At 38.3% G+C, this 18,148-nt stretch overlaps 1 protein-coding gene across 19 annotated transcripts in view; it reads right to left on the bottom strand.

Annotated features, from left to right (window-relative positions):
- The window catches only part of BCAS3 (BCAS3 microtubule associated cell migration factor), a 579,161-nt gene that overhangs the window by 262,717 nt on the left and 298,296 nt on the right, over positions 1–18,148 (bottom strand). For all 19 annotated transcript variants that reach the window (XM_087854571.1, XM_087854575.1, XM_087854572.1 and 16 more), the window contains 2 exons: positions 2,771–2,871; positions 74–270 (listed from right to left, as the gene is read on the bottom strand). In XM_087854571.1, coding sequence (XP_087710697.1) covers positions 74–270; positions 2,771–2,871 — 298 coding nt within the window. The remainder of the gene's footprint in view (positions 1–73; positions 271–2,770; positions 2,872–18,148) is intronic.

Below are 18,148 nucleotides of genomic sequence, written 5' to 3' on the forward strand. Positions count from 1 at the left end.
AATATTACCTAAGATGCTCATTAAAAATGAATATATTAATCCAGTCAAATCATGCCCTAGTTTTATTTCTTACCTGAGACTGTTGAGATCAAGATCATCTGTATCAAAATCCAAAAGGGGCTGTGGAGTATCGCTTGGACCGTGAGACTGCAACACGGATGAACTGGATGATATGACTGTGGTTTGGCCTGAGGGATGGATGGTTTTGAACTGGAACTGTGGACCCATCCACAGACGTCTGTGGGGTCCAGTGTGTGTTACAATTTCTACCTGGAACAGATTATGAATCATGATTCAAATGTTTTACGACCTCCTTTGAAGAGCCTTTCGCGATTCCCCCATCCTGTCTCCGAACACCCTCCAAGCCCATCTTAACCAAGTGGGAGAGGTACGGGGCATCCACAATCAAAAGGCAAAGGTAATCACAGCCTATATGCACGTTCTCTACATCATTCTATTGATTTTTACCAAAATAAACAAAAACATTCATTTTGTGTGCATATGTGTATATGTATTTATACGGGTGTGAACACTCACACGTGTGCGTGCGCACACACACACACACACACACATATACAACACAAAAGTCAAAGAGTAAAAGGACCAGTTGCCTGCCTCATATAACTATCATCAACTCCCTAGGGACTACCTTCTTTATTCATTCCAGACAGTACTTACCACTTTGTGGGCATGCACTGAATACTACACCTATCAATCCACAGATTAAAAGTAATTCCTTCACTGAGGACCAAGCTCATGACAAACTTGAAGTTGTTCTTGAACTATCCAAGGAAAAGAAGAGGTCTGAAAACATTTTCAACACCCAAAGCCAGTTTCTTTCCATAATTAAATATTATAATTTTCACTATGCTACCCTCAAAATCCCCCAAATCAACTTTTAAATGAAGAGAGTCTTATATACTTTCTCTCAGACTAGATTGGTCTTCAAAATACCATTATTTAATTAGACTGTTTCCTCCACTACCACGAACATCGACACAGGTATTTAAAGAGCTGCAAAACAGTAATGCTAAAATGTTTAGGAATTTCATGCTCTATGGAGGGGATAGGGAATGGTGCCAACATGAAAGACTTTAAAGACAAAGTAGAGAGTAGAAGATACAGAGTATGATCTGAAGATAAACATATCATATGATTTTATACATGAGTAACTTGATGAAGAGACGAAATATGCAAACGTTTGGTGAAAGACTACCTCTCCAGGTCCTTAACTGCTACATCCACGTCTGGATATACACTTTATGGAACTGACTTCCCATGCGCCTTAGTTTTGTCCTGAGTTCTTTTATATTCAATCACATTTCTCTGATTGCAGTGATGAATTCTTAACAAAACATAACTGAAAAGGTTCACAGAGTGAAGCTCTGTGTTTGGTAAGTCCTAAAGGGCAAAAGCATCATGGTCTTGGAACAATATTCACATTCCCACTAATCACAGGGCGAAAAATACTCAGATTTAGGACAGCGATTTCTGATTCAAGTAGTCGTATTCTGCAATGTAAATTAGGCCACAGATAAAGCATTCTGTGTATTTTAAGCTCAAAACCATCCGTGTCACAGAGCCGAGAGGTAAACAGATGCCTATGCAATTTCACTGAGGCGACGGCCAGATGTTCCTATTCACTCTCCTGTTGTGTGCAGTACAAACATATTGTATATACTTTCGCACTGACAGCACACATTACCCCTTTTTCTAATTGAAAAGTTGAAGTGAAGGACAGTGGTTTCTTTGCCAGCATTTTTCCCCCGTGGTATCCTCAAGGAAGGAGGCACCTCCGTATACCAGGAACCGAAGCATCGACCCTCCTTCAAGGGGCTTCCCGTGAGTACTTGAAGTGTCATGAAACCTATGTCACCTAGAAACAATCTAATGCCCCGGCTTCCAGATTCCCTTTAGTTTTTGAGGCTCCCCTCCCCGAGAAAGCAGTGAAACTGCACGGGCCTCCACAGAGGCACCTGTCTGGTGAAAAGCCACTTGGATTGGTAATCTGAGACAGGTCATTAACTTCACCAAATGATGTCAGACTGGAGGCAGACATAACAGCATTTGTAATGAAGTCATTCGTAATCTCATCATTTTGAAATCTGCCCAAGTATCTTTTATTTCAAAGCCCGTGAGATGAAGACAGCTTCACCTGGCAAGGGGAGGAAGGGTCAGCTGGAGCTGTCACAGGACTGGCTGGCTCAGAGACCACTGGAGGCAGCAGCACGGGAGCCGAGGAAAGGAGCCCAGCTGGGCACGATCAGGACGTGTGCAGATTAGAAGGCTGACCTTTCCTAGTCGGAGTACGGGCCCAATCTTCAGAAAATGTTGGCTCCACAAAACAGAGCCCACACATTGTTGAATGGCTTCATGGTTTCAACAAGGCCAATTCTCATTTTAATCCAAACGGTCCATCTAAATTAACCCAAGGTTCAAGGGATATAAATGGATTGTTTAAAAGCTATGTATATTTTATGCCCTCTGTATGAAAGTTAATGTACACACACAACACACACACACACACACACACATATATATATAATACATATAAAATATATGTATATGTATCCTTGCAGCAGTATTTATAAGAAATTCTTAATATGGAAAGACAACTGATGAATTCTTGGAGATCCTACAAAGAGTTCCCAATTCCGCCCATTTTCCTCGAAGGAAAATAACTTTTAAGTTCTTAGAATTCAAGAACAAACACGGACAATGGATTTCTGTTTTCTGTCACTTTAACAGGCCAAACATTTTAGAGCTTTACCTGAGAAAGCCATTCTTCATCTTCCTGTCCACTATGGTCAGAAGCTAAACTGTCATAGGACCCGTGCCGAGTAATGGGCCCCGGACTTCCAGGGGGAACCACTGTAGGAGAAAGAAAGCATATTTAAACAAGTTTAACCCATGCAGTGAAAAAATTCATGTGGCTGCAACCATCCTGGATCCTATGTTAATTTCTAAGATAAAATATGACATTTAATGCACAAGGCAATTCAAATAATTAGTGAACAAGAAAGACTCAATTTCTTAGGAGTAAGAAAGATCTCCAAGTAAGAGTACACTTTGGAAAGTTATCTCCAGGAATTTCGTCAGGACAGATATCAGTGTAAAAGAAATGAACAGCCAACTGCACCTCAGCAGCACGAGGACATGAAGGAGGAGTGACAATCCCATGACACATGCTCTGGGATTCAGGACATTTCAATCATCTCCAACTAACAAAGAAATTAATCTGATGCAGTTCCTATAATTTGGGAAGGAATTTTTACAACAAACATCAAGATTCCTGAAGAGTCTATTTAGTAGTTTCATATAAATTAAAAGCCATAAATATGCATTTTTAACTTAAAAATACTTCTAGTTCCTGAAACATTTCGTTTATCCAAAGAAATATTTCATTTTCTTGGGTACTTCAGTAGTTTCCCCAATTCTTAAGTAGTAGAATATAGGCTTAAAATACAAAGCGCCTATTTTCTCATATGAAGAAGAACCTTTGCTTAGTCAAAGCAATAAAATTATTCAACAAACATTGAGTTGCTGCTATAAACCAAATATTACCCCCCCCAAAACGTAGCCTCTTCTTTTTAAAGTCCCATAGTATTTATTTATTTTTATTATAAAATTGACTATTTTTTTGGAATACTTTTAAGTTCACAGAAAAATTGAGCAGAAGACAAAGTGATTTCTCATACTCTCTGCCCCTATTTATGATTTTAATACTCAGAGAAATAAAGCAGTGAAGTACTGGGGGAAGTAGGAAAAAAAGGAAAAAAGGAGGAAGAAAAGTATATGAGTATTTAAAAAAGACGAAATAGAAAAGAACGAGATGCAGAAAATTATCTCATAATTTCCATCACCCGGAAACTGGTGTGTATGCATCTACAAATGCTACATTCGTTAGGCTACATTCTTAAAAACGAAATAAAAGGATATAAACATATTTAAATCTCTTAATGCTTATTAGGAGTTATACTCCTTCACAAGCAGTGACCGAGAATACTAATCTCACTGCACTCTTGCCAGACAAGGCATTCTGAAGAACTAAATCTTAGTGAAATAGAGGAGAAGAACCTAGGGCAAGGTTTTAAAGGATGCGCGCTCAAAAAAAACCTAACTTACTTAACTGGCTGGTGGAGAAGTGGTACCTAAGCCATCAACTACCATTCAGAGAGGGATAAATAGTATTAAAGTGTAAGATTTGCAGAGGTGAAAACGATTAGCTACTGTTTTTTCAAAATCATAGTTCTACTTCTAAGAGGTATGCTGGCATTTGGCACAAAACATCAGTGATCACCAAAGCATAACATTTAATTCCTTACGCTTCTCAACAATTATCATGAAGAAAAGAGCATCATAATAATTATCTAATTAATATTTAAGCATCCTCTTGGGAATAATTTTGGTGTATACTGCAAAACTATTAAGTAAATTTATGTTTGCAAAAGGCTTTGTTCCTAAACCATTTGTTATCTTTTCAATAAATAAATTTTATATAAAATTCTTTTTTGAGGGGCGCCTGGGTGGCTCAGTCGTTAAGCGTCTGCCTTCGGCTCAGGGCGTGATCCTGGCGTTATGGGATCGAGCCCCACATTAGGCTCCTCCGCTATGAGCCTGCTTCTTCCCCTCCAACTCCCCCTGCTTGTGTTCCCTCTCTCGCTGGCTGTCTCTCTCTCTGTCAAATAAATAAAATGCTTAATAAATAAATACATACATAAATAAATAAATAAATAAATAAATAAATAAATAAAATTCCTTTTTTAAAAAGATTTATTTATTTATTTTAGAGAGAGAGCGAGCGGGGGGAAGGAGCAGAGGGAGAGGGAGGAGAGAATCTCAAGCGGACTCCCACTGAGCACAGAGCCCAACGTGGGGCTCAATCTCACAACCCTGAGATCATGACCTGAGCTGAAATCAAGAATCGAACACTTAAACCAACTGAGCCACCCAGGCGCCCCCATATTAAGTTCTTAATAGAGAACAGAACAAGTGGGTCCTCCAAACCCTCTATAAATAGTAGTCAAGAAGGTGACTAAGGACAAATATCTAAAGGTCAGGACATACTTTGGAAAGGAGCTGAGGGCGGAGAAGATTTTAAAGAGGTGAGAGAATAGGCCATGCAGATATCTGAGGGGGAAGTGTCACAAAGAGACTATCAAGTACAAAGATTTTGAAGTGGGAGCATAAGGAAAATGTTTTGGTAATTATTAGGAGGCTGACATGGTTGGGTGTGGTGAGGCAGGTTGAGAATGGAAGATGAGTCAGTAAAACAAAGGGGGTGGGGAGGGAGGACCAGCAGGTGGCTTCGGGCTTTTTTCCCCCAATAAAGCTAGGGTAATTGAAAGACATTAGAAAGTGTGTAAAGAGAAGTGAGAAATTACATCCTTGTATAACTAACTAGTATTTAATGAGAATGTTTTCAAGAGTTCACGTTGCATTCTATATATGCTGAGCCCAGGCTAGTACCTGTCACAGAATAAGCACTCTGTAAGTATTAAGTGAATGGAATTTTGGAGTCCGGACTAAGTAAGGACACCAGAATGGATGGACATTTATCTATCCATTATCAAAATGGGATGAACTTAAACAGAATACAGTGTCAGGGAAGGGGTAAGGAGTAGGATTGTAGATGAAACAAGATTAGTCATGAGTTGATCATTGCTGAAGCTGGATGACAGGCACAAGGAGAGTCATTATATTATTATTTTCTAATTTTGTGTATGCTTGGCATTTTCCATAGTAAAAAGTTCAAAAAAGAATAATATGAAAAAGAATCCTCCTACTGCCAACCGTCCCCCTACTTTCCAAAGAAAGTGATAAAAATACCAAATACATATCTATGAAACATTAAATCTGAATCGTGAATTCCTAGAGATTTTAAGAGTTCCATACCTTATGTTCACTAAAAAATAGTTTTCCAATAGCTTTGAAGCATCCAGAAGATTCACAATATAAAATACAAGTGCAATGGGATAACATTTTCAATATCAAATAAATATCCTTCCCTCTCCCTCATATTTCTTTGTGTTTAAAAATTTTCCCCAATCCAGGTGGGAAGAACATTCCATGTTCACTCGTTAAGGAAGCAATGACATACCAAGTCACGATGAAAAAAGAATTCAAAACCTTGACCCTGGCATAAGAAAAAAAAAACCCTGAAAGTATGATAATTAAAAGCAAGGCTTCCATACTCTCTAACTAGTCAATTATTAGGAGAGATTGAGATTAGAGCAAGAGTGCCATCAGCAGAAAGGGGTAAAAGAGGGTCCTTAAAGAAGGGTAAAAAAAATGACAGAATCCCAGGAGTTTTAGGGATAAAACATCTGTGAAAAATCCTATCTTCGTTCTTGGGTAAAGTTCAAGGAAGTAGCAAGAGATCCCACATGGTTCAAGAGAAGAAGAGGTGTGCACACTGTGTGTCTACACAGTCAAATCTGTGATAACCTCTCCAAGTTCCCTGTGGATCAGCTGAGAATAATACTGTGTATGTGTACAAGAGGAATATGGATGAGATCCAGAGAACTGACAGGCTTTGAAAAGGCTCTGAAGTGGAAACAAGGATGGATACCACAGAGACCTACTGAACCAGTAACCAATGATCAGTTGGGAACTGGGACATCCCAGGGGTAACAACAATAAGGATAAAACATCTCCAACTCTCCCATCTCTTATCTTTGCACTCTGCAGGTCCTACAGAATTTAGAAGCAATTTTGGAGGAGGTATAACTGACTTAGATTAATTTTTCCACACTCGTTAGAAAGAAGGCACAAAAGAGAATTACATAAGAGAGTTTGTTTATCGAAAAAAATTAAGTTCCACGTCTCACAAGCCTGAGTTTAATGGACCAACACAGACATCTTCTATATACAGAAAAATGTTCAGTATCTTTTACATTTACCAACTATTCTTAGATCATTAATAAACTTGAGACAGGAAAAGAATATGGAATTTTGTAATAAAAATCTCTGCCATGTTCCTTCCCTGCCTTAGGAACAGTAATTTAAAACAAACCTATCCATCTGACTAGAAAGGCTACCCTGCCAATTTACTTTAGAGAATACAACTTCAAAAGCACTGCCTCTGCACACAGGCATGTGGTAAGTACAGAGCGACAAGAAGGGCAGGATGAGCAGATCATCGTGAGGTAACTGTGAGCCAGACTTTGTTTAGATTGTGTTCTCAGGAAAGCAGCTCAGGCTTCTGGTGGGTAAATAAATGCTAAAAAAATCACGAAGTGTATTTTGCTGTCTTACAGTGATATATGGGTGTGTCTATGTGTTCATATGTGTGTTTCTATGTATATATTTATATATTTTCATATGTGTTTATGTACAAAGCAAACAAAAACAAATCCGCTTCTGTGCCGAGCTTTGCAAATTAGTCCTGTTATCAAAACCCAAAAAACTTCCAAGTCGGTAGAACAACATAAGTAAAATTATGAACAGAAGGATGAAATGCTCCTTTGTTAACGACCCCATGTCTGAATCCCACATAACAAAATTCTCAATATTATAAAGTGGAAATGTCAATTCATAATATAACTTCTCAAATATGTAAATAGTTTGCACAAGTTCTCTGGTTTTGAATTTTTAGATGTCTTCTGTTCCATAACGTAAGAATCAATCAGTATAGAATTTTTACAAATTACCCATATAAAAGTATTTCCGAGTTAGAGAAAGTTAAAAGTATTAATTTAGATGCTGTTAAACTACAGCTACGAAGTATTAGCTACTCAAATAATAACTGCTAAATTAAACAGTTATAAACGTTGTATTTTTTTTAAGATTTTATTTTATTTATTTGGGGCACCTGGGTGGCTCAGTCAGTTAAGCGTCTGCTTCGGCTTGGATCATGATCCCAGGGTCCTGGGATTGAGCCCCGCATCAGCTTCCTCTGCCTGCCACTCCCCCTGCTCGTGCTCTCTCTCTCTCAAATAAATAAATAAAATCTTTTTTAAAAAGATTATTTGAGAGACAGAGAGAGAGAGAGAGAGAGAGAGAGAGAGAGAGCACGAGTGGGGGGGGCAACTCCCTGCCAAGAAGAGGCCTGATGTGGGGCTGGATCCCAGGACCCTGAGGTCATGACCTGAGCCAAAATCAGACACAACCCACTGAACCGCCCAAGCACCCCAAGAGTTATAAACATTGTATTAACAGACATCTAAAGACACTCAAGGGGCGCCTGGGTGGCTCAGTCATTAAGCATCTGCCTTCGGCTCAGGTCATGATCCCAGGGTGCTGGGATGGAGCTCTGCATCGGGTGCCCTGCTCAGTGGGAAGCCTGCTTCTCCCTCCCTGCTCACCCTGCTTGTGTTTCCTCTCTCACTGTCTCTCTCTGTCAAAATAAAACAAACAAAAAAAGACACTCTAAAGTCTTCTTTTTAACACTGGTTAATAGAATGAATATAGACTATTACTTGTAGGTTAGGATATGTAAGATTAAATCAAGGTTCCAAAAATGAGTTATTACTCGGGGCGCCTGGGTGGCTCAGTCGTTAAGCGTCTGCCTTCGGCTCACGGCGTGATCCCGGAGTCCTGGGATCGAGCCCCACATCAGGCTCCTCAACTGGGAGCCTGCTTCTTCCTCTCCCACTCCCCCTGCCTGTGTTCCCTCTTTCACTGGCTGTCTCTCTCTCTCTCTCTGCCAAATAAATAAATAAAATCTTTAAAAAAAAGAATGAGTTATTACTAGTTGTAGAGAAATTTACATCTCTTGACATTTCAGGATGTTTTTCCCAAAACGGTAACAGTATATCCTCAATTCCAAAGAACCAAATTCTTTCTAAAATATCTGAAAAGTAATAACTAGATCTCAGTAACCTAGGTTCACCTGCAAAATATCTAGTCTTCCAGTGAGAAGACTAAGTTTTTACCATTAATATATTGAATATATTAGGGCAGGTAATTCTTTTTCTTAGTGTATTGAGCATGGTTTAGATATTCAGAAAAAAGCCAGATCTCCTAACTGTGGAGATTACAACAGAACGCACAGAGTCTAGGTATTCTGTTAAGATGAAAGAATAAACAGAATACTTATTTGCTCCCAGCACCACTTGCTCTTAAAGCAATGAAAGAAAAAAAGATTTGACAATGCATATCGAAATAAACAGACCAACCACTTACAGGTTATAAGCATCCTTTTAACACAAACTAACACAGAACTTATTTGTGAAGCCAACGAAGGAAAAATCTATTTGGTTATGTTCTGTTCTTGTTCTACTCTTCTGTGCATTTCTTGAACTCCCAGTAATAAATTCTCTTACATGGAACTCTGGAAGCTTCAGAGGACATAGCTAACCTCCTATAGGTTCTGCTGCCAGTGAACTCCACACACCCAACTTCAGGGGATGGTAAAAAGCTATTCTCCTTGAAATGAACCTCAGTGCAATTGGAATCAGGGAAATCTTCTTCTCAAGTAAGGGGCAAAACGCTAGTCCAACTGGTATCTAGTTTTTTATGTGAGATACAACTCTCTGCTTTAGCTCCTGTTGAAAAACCTACAATATGCCTATAAGCTGAACATATAAATCTAGAAAGAGACTTAGGGAGTCTTAATATGAAGAAATGATGGTTGGATCCAAAGGTTTTTATTTGGAGAAGTGAGTGTGAGCTGGGTCATACTGGCAGCCGTGTGGGCAGTGGAACAAAGTCTTCTTCGAAAGATTCAAGACCAAATGCAGCTTGTTTCCTACTCCCTATCGTAACCCCACCAACCCTCCCAAACAATAAACCCTTCGCCACACTGAAATCTCTAGTGGAGACCTGAGAGGTGAATAATGTTGTGCTGGCATTATTCGGTCCTTTCAGTTACTTAGGGGAACAACATTCCTTTTTCTACCAAAAGAGAAATTTGTGAGTTAAATGACATCATATTGCCTTGAATGAAACAGCTCAGGCTCAAAGTTCACCCAAAGGCCAACAATGATAAACTCTCTTCCAAAGACAAATTTCAATACATTTTTTAGTACTTATTAAAAACAGCATTTATACAGCAGCCAGACAATAAGAGAGGGCTCTTTACCAAACCGTTTCTGATCAGAAAGCACTCGGGACCTGAGGAAGAAACACTGCTTGGGAATGCAGTTTCCTAGCACAGAACCCAAAATCTGGTTTAAAAAGTGAGGCTCAAAAGACAAATCATCTAAAGGCAACGTGGTCTATAGGCGTTTCCCAATGAACAAGCAATTCACAAAAGAGGAAATACAACAGCCAACAAGCACGGTAAATTGTAGTCGTCACAGACTTGCAAATTCCAGCAAGTCAGGCTTTCATACTATCAAACTGGCAAAAATTAAACCCCGGCCTTTTAAACAATAATTTTTTAAAAAGGGAGAAGGCTCTCGGGTCAAAAATAACACACCTAAATACACTGGGAAATGGGAAGCATCCTTATTCTTATTAAGGAAGCAACTCTATTTCTACTAAGTCTAGAAGGAAGTTTTTCTCTGATTTATAACTGTTTCTATTAAACGTAAAGGGACTCACTGTATTTCACACACAGCGGAGTTAAGGCACGGCACTATTTATTACTGGCTATTCTGTTTATTAGGTGCCAACTCTCATACCAAAGCAACAACAGCTGAACTGATACAATATATGAAAGGGAACAAGCCTTACCCATGTTATATACTAAACGGATCGATGATTTCCCTTGCACCCTGACCCTGTGGTACCATAGATGTTCTCTAATTAATTATTAAAGTTTTCTAACAGTCAGTCATTGTACATCTCTGGTTTCACTTTCCTTTTATTCCACATTCCCAGAAGAACAGTCACAGGCAATATATAATGAGAAAAACGACATATCCTCATTGCCTATGAGATAATAGATTTCGCTGAATACCTGACAACACTGGGTGCGTCTCTTGCCCGCCCTGCTCTGTCTCCTTTCCCGACCCCCACGGCATCATCTAATATTCCCACAGAAGACATAAACTAAGGAGCTTTCATTTGTTATTCCGGCTGCCATAACGGTCATGTGACATACAGCATCTGGACAAGTTATACCTGGAGGTAGTCTGGAAGGGTTCACAATTTAGTTTTGCTCAACATCACCATAAATAGTGTAGAATGAAGAGAAAGAATAAAACATGCTGGCTTCATGCTAATAGCAAGATTGGTTATTCTACTAAACATTTCACACTAAAGAGACTGCAACAATCCCTTCAAAACATTTGCAATTAAGGTCAAGGTGGAGTTTATTTACCTGGAATGATATATACAGTGCCTATTTAATGTGTATTATGGCAACTCATTTCTTAGTACAACTATATTATATATACATTAAAACAATAGCAGGACAGCTTAGAAAGTCCACCCTTACTATTTTAAAAAGATCACATTATGGCTACATAATACCTTGCCTGTAGTTTATGGACAACAACTTTGTCTTACTATGGGCTGCAGAATCTAGCCAGACATGTAAGTCTAAACAACAAAAGCAGTCTTACGAAAGCTCACCTTTACGGAAGTGTAGGATACAAGGCATCACTTAGAGGAGTGGCCTCCCAGGAGGGGATGAGGAGGCTGGGGACAGAGACGGCTTATTTTTCAGTAAATATTCCTGGATACCTTTTAAACTGTATTTCCTGTGTACCTACTTAACATTTGTATTTATAAAAAGTCATGGAATAAGCACACTCCAATTGTTACGGTTAGTGCAGTCAATCCAGGAAGTCAAGAAAGGAAAACAGAGAAATCAGATGAATATCAATGAAAGATGGAAACCAATGTATGAAATAAAGGTTGAGCTTATTGCATAATGAGTCATACATTCCCGCCCCCCCCCCATTTTCTTAGGTTCGATGATGTTTTCTTTCAGGGGGAGTTGTGGACGTGCTCATATACACTCATTCTCCTACTCATTCCACATAGAGCCATTTATCATTATCTCTATTCACACACACAGATAGCAAACATAGGACCAGCTTTTAGCAACTGCTCAAGGACACGTGGTAGTATGTGTTTCTGTTGATGGAAATGACTATTTGCTGGAAGCCAGGTCTCCTAGTGCTAATTCTATGTAGAATCATGAGCTGTAATCCTTCAATAATGGCAAATGTATTCTTACAGATAACCCTCTATGTTAGATGCATTTCTTTCAAGAATAATCAATTCTCCACTCTAAATTCAAGGAACACTATAAAATATAATACCCTTTACAAAGAGACTAAGATGAGTAGAGGATATGCAGAAACTTTTGTGAATTGATGTCTTGAAGGTAAAAAAAAAAAATCACTGTTTTTGGTCATTAGACTGCATTCAGTTATCAATGTACCAATTTGTGTAAGTAGGCAATAGGCCAGTTATTGAAAACTCACTGTTCTTGGTCCCATCTATAATGGCATAGTTGAAGAGCAAACACTCTAATGTAGTTAGTCCAGCCTCCACAATAAAGTACAAAAAACAAAAATAAAGGGGAAGCAGTTGTTTGTAAATGTAAAAATGACAAAATCATTTTTTGCAAAGAATTAATGCAGGTTCTTCCCTGCTTCATGTACTTAGTATCTAGTTACATATTAGATAAGTCCTGATCATTATACAGCAGGAAGAATTAAGTACAGATTTTCTCCTGCCTAAGCAAAAGAGGTAAAGTTCTCTTGGCATGGAGAGTTAAAAGCTTTTAGGCGTGGAAGACATCAACGTTTGCAACCTATACGTAAGAATATAATAGAAATCTTTCCAAACAATCACTAAGGATCCAACAATGTGTTCCACACAATAGAGAAACTACAAGTTCAAATTTTTACCTCTAAATAAATCAGAAAATCCACAGAACCAGGAAGATAGGGGAAAGAATGAGACAGAGAATACTAGCCCACAGCCACCACAGGGTTTTCTCTCTTTCCAAATGCAAGACAACAGTTTCAAAGGTTTGCTCTCCCCTCTATTTCTCCGCAGTGTAAAACTACTAGAAAGAGTTGCCTCCACAAATCATTGCCATGGCGTAAACTACATATTATGTAATGGCCGAGTAGTTAAGTTTTTTTTAAGTCCTTATCATTAGATACATACTAAAATATTTGTAGGTGAAAAGATACAATAGTGGGTCTCATAATACTTTATCTGCCATACATTTAAAAAAAAAAAAGATTTTTTGGGTACAAAGTTGGCTCAATCAGTAGATCCTGTGACTCTTGATCTCGGGGTTGTCAGTTCGAGCCCCACATTGGTGTAGAGATTACTTCAAAATAAAATCTTTAGGGGTGCCTAGTGGCTCAGTTGGTTAAGTATCTGCCTTCGGCTCAGGTCATGATCCCAGGGTCCTGGGATCGAGCTCTGCCTCAGGCTCCCTGCTCCATGGAGAGTCTGTTTCTCCCTCTCCTTTTGCCCCTCCCCACCCCTGCTTGTGCACGCTCTCTCTTTTTCGCTCTCTCTCTCAAATAAATAAATAAAATATTTTTTTAATAAAATAAAATCTTAAAAGATTTTAAAGGAACAGAAAAAAAAACAAGAGAGGGACAACGTTGTTAACTGCTGAAGCTGGGTAGTAGGTAGCTTTGTTACACGGGTCACTGTCTTTCTGTGGATGCTTGAACATTTCCATACTTAAATTTTTTTTAGACTGTTGTGTGATTCTCGGAGTCCACAGTCTCTCATGCTTCATTCCCCCTTCTGATTACCCCCCCTTTCTTTATCCCTTTCTTCTCCTACCGATCTTCCTAGTTCTTATGTTCCATAGATGAGAGAAACCATATGATAATTGTCTTTCTCTGCTTGACTTATTTCACTTAGCATTATCTCCTCCAGAGGGGAAGGGGGTGGAGGAATGGGATAGGCTGGAGATGGGTGGTGGGGAGGGCACGTATTGCATGGTGCACTGGGTGTTATATGCAACTAATGAGTCATTGAATTTTACATCAAAAACCAGGGATGTACTGTATGGTGACTAACATAATATAATAAAAAATATTAAAATAAAATGAAATAAAATAAAAAGACTGCTGTGTGAAGGTTTGAAAAAAAACTGAGCAGATATGTCTTGATCTGCAGACTGACTCGGAGTCATCTTGATTCTTTTCTTGGCTAGGGTATGAGATGTGTGAAGTATCCAGAACTATGTTGTTTTCATACAGCACTGTATGTGTGAGAATCATTCATGGTAATTCCTTTAGCTCTGGTTTACTGGATAACATTTAATTTCTATTCTCTATAACAAATTCAAATAGTCTGTCCCTCCTTCATCTCTCCTTTCCCTTCCTTCTTTCTTTTTCTGCCTTCCTTTCCCCCCTCCTTCCCTTCTCCTTCATCTTTCTCTCTCATTGCTTTCCAAAAAAAATTTTTTTGAAAATCACCTAATTAATATTATATGAATACATGCTTATTATAAACCTCAAGAACATGAAGTAAAAAAATGAAAGGTTTACTGGAATAGTGAACAGTGATTCCAATGATAATCTTTCAGAAAATCAAATGTTCTTCTGGCACTTTAGAAGTCTTAAGTTTGAGAGTCTTACATTTTTAAGTAGAACTTTCAGAGCGTTAAGGCAACTATCACAAAGGATTCCCAGGGTAAAGCCTTTTAGAATGCACCGTAAACCAAGAAGAATTTCACTCCCTATAAAATTACTAAGGAAAGGAAGATACTCAAAACAAGTCTAAAAGAAATTTTCAATTTGCATCAATGAATTAGAATTGCTGAGTAAAATGTCTTTCTATAGTTTTGAAAATGCACACATATTAGGATAGAGCCACGCTTACCCAGGTGACCACTTAAGAACGGAAGAGATATGATCTAGCACAAATGTTTTATCTTCACTGTTGTCTGTTAACAACAAAGTATCTTTAGCAGTGCCATCTGGTAGGATTCCAGTCATAAAGCACTTGGAATTGAGAGAGACAAGAAAGACATCCAAGAGAACAAGGATATCACTTCAATTAACACCAACTACAACCGACAGCTATCTCTAGTGAGTTTTTATTCCATCCAAGATAATGTGTGAAGCTTTTTGGATAAATAATCTTATTTAGTCTAGCAACGATCCTGCAAAGCAGGTATTGCCAATTTCCCATTTCAAAGACAGGTAAACTAAAAAGCCCAGGGAGGTTAAGTTATTTGCCCCAAATCACTCAGCTAGCAGTTAATAGAAAAGGAATCTAGAACTGCAAACTCCAAAGACCATGTTTTAATTTGAAGTATAAACTGTTTCAATTCATCATGACTTTACCTAGTGAGTTCATTACTTTAAATTAAAATTTTCATATAAACATGTGAAAGATCTTATCCCCAAATACCTACTGTATCATTAACTCAGAGTCTCCATAATTTGTGTTCCATGTCTCCTTAATTTAATATAATCATTTTTACCATCTTAATAAACATCTATGGATCCTGATCTGAGATACCATCCAAAGCTATCAAACAATGCAGAAAAATTACCTTGACCAAAAGAGTTCACAACACAAGGAAGTTACAGACATTCAAGGAAACTTTACATATAATGACAGAAACAAAGAAACATATACTTTGGGCCACAGCTCTACATTCTCTGTAATATTCCTGAGGAATCAGAAGACTTCATTTTAGAAAATATTGAATTGGTTTTATATTTAGAAGTATATTGACATAACCATGAAGGACCACTGGCACCTGGAATATAGCCTTGGAAGGCAGCAAAGTGCCCAAGAGGAAAAAAAAAAAAAAACACCACCAAAAAAACCCTACTAGCCTCCAAATACTCCTTATAAATCTCAGCTCTGACCCAGACTTGACATCATATAAGAGTGATTCTGGTGTTCTTCATGTGGTCATAAAATACAAAGAAAGCATAGTAGAAAAGGCAAGGGACTGACGGTATAAAGGCTGAAGGCAACTCAGTGTTTCTCGTCTCTCTACCAAGTTCCACAAAATCACACGGCAAAAAGCCTCCTGTCATATGACAACAATAAGGAGAACAGATTCTAACTGTAGAGAGACAATCTATGGCATTCACCCACCTCCTTTATGCCTCGGTCACTGGGTGGTTACCTTTATTTAGTAAGACGGATCATGAGAAAATTTTTTTTCTGGAAAGGAGAAATTCAGTGATGATAAAAAGCTTATACAGCATCAAAGCAAAAGTAAAGCTTTGACTTAAAATGAGAATGCACATGTAAGATGGACAAATAGAGATAAAATGAAGAACTGAGCAAAAAGGATCAACTACAGAGTTTGCCTGGTATTTTCCACTTTTCTGGAATAATAACTAAAAACTGTTTTGCAGTCAGTAGAGCCTGAAACCTCTACACCACAGCAGAAATTGTCATTTTTGTATCAGTTAAAGGATAGTAGGTAAGAGCAGTCCTTCTATTAATGGCAAAGAAGTGTAGATACGCACGTAAGTAACACTACCATAAAGTAGAGATTTTTGTTTTAACAAAATCCATATTTATGTGATTATATTTCCTATGGTTGAGAGCAGCTATAATTAATGGATTTCCCTCCTTCTCTTAATGCAGCCATTTGTCAATTCAAATACAGAATGTCCAATCAATTTTGATGTATTTAGTAAGCAATTTGTCAAATGGTGCTATAATCCAGTTAATATATTAATTCTTGTCGTGGAGAGAGTTCTGACAACTACAGTTGACCCTTGAGCAAAATGGGAGTTAGGGGTGCCAAAGCCCCCCAATCAAAAATCCATGTATAACTTTTGATTCCCCCCAAACTTACTACTAATTGCCTATTGTGACTGGAAGGCTTACCAATAAACAGTCAACACGTATTTTGTATGTTGTATGTACTATATACTGTATTCTTACAATAAAATCAGCTAGAAAAAATTAAAATATTATTAACAAAATCATAAGGAAGAAAAAATACATTTACAGTACTATACTATTAAAAAAAAATTCGCATATAAGTAGACCCACGCAGTTCAAACGCACGCTGTTGAAGGGTCAACCGTATGTGGTTTTCCATAACTGGTTTGGAGAGAAAAATCTGTCCTGGGACTCAAAGGTCATTCTCTGGAGATAACACCTCTATGTCCCAATATCTGAGAGCATGCTATAGCACATCACTTAACAGGAAAACTATTTTGCTGGAATAAAGACAGCTGGGTTCCCCTGGATAGTGTGGCTGCTGATTCCTTGTAATGAGCTGGGTTTCTCTGAATCCCTGTGTATCTCATATGTTTTTTAATAAAGTCAGCAAACCCATACATGTGATACTAAATGCAAAGTAAGTGCACTTCTAAGAGAGGTATAAGGCTTTACTAATGAAATGTATGGATTTTAAACTTTAAAAATACTTCTATAAATACTTTACATGACTCTAAAAACTTCTTCATATGAATTGCTAAGGAAGTAGTCTCAATCCTTAATTTTTCCTATCCCGACATTCTTTAGGCAAACACTCCTACCAGTACTTTACACGGACACTGTACTTAAAGGCCACACAGTTAGTTACTGGTAGTCAAGCTTCTTGGAAGGCTGACCTTCACTTTACGCAGCGTGAAGCTCTGGACATGACAGTTTTCTTACTTTGTAAATATATTTCATTCACTTATCACTATGCTATCTCCATCTTTTTCCAGGTCTCTCTACGCTCCAGGAGCTACAGCTGGAACAATCAGATGTGCCAGGCTTCCTGGTAGAAGAAATCTGGACTATAATAACCAAGAAAGGGTCAAATCCTTTCCCAAACTTTTTTCTTTCTTGCCTTTTTTTTTTTTTTAAGAGAGAGACAGCAAGCCAGCATGGGATGGGGTGTGGAGGGGCAGATGGAGGAGAGAGAGAATCTTAAACAGGATCCACACCCAGTGCAGAGCCCAACGTGGGGCTCGATCCCATGACCCTGAAATCATGACCTAAGCCAAAATCAAATGTTGGATGCTTAACCAACTGAGACATCCAGGTTCCCCACCCAACTTTTTCACAGGGAGATTTCACCACTACCAGTTTGGGCAGAGCAGAGGACTAGAAAACAGGTTTTTAACAAGTCACAGATAAACTCCACAGCACCTGGGCATATTTGGCAAACACCTTCCAAAGATGATGGCTCTCCCCATGCTCTATATCCAAATCTCTGTTTTTCTCTAACAGGAAAGACGAAAGCAGAGATGAAGGCAAACCCTTTCTAGAAAACAAAACTGGAAAATATGGCAAAAATTTTTTTTGAATTACAAGAAAGAAAAGGAACACTACATTCATCTTCCAGACATTA

This window comes from Ursus americanus, chromosome 23 (assembly GCF_024610735.1).
Source record: "Ursus americanus isolate L20-20 chromosome 23, mUrsAme1.1.p, whole genome shotgun sequence".
Classification (NCBI taxonomy): Eukaryota; Metazoa; Chordata; class Mammalia; order Carnivora; family Ursidae; genus Ursus; species Ursus americanus.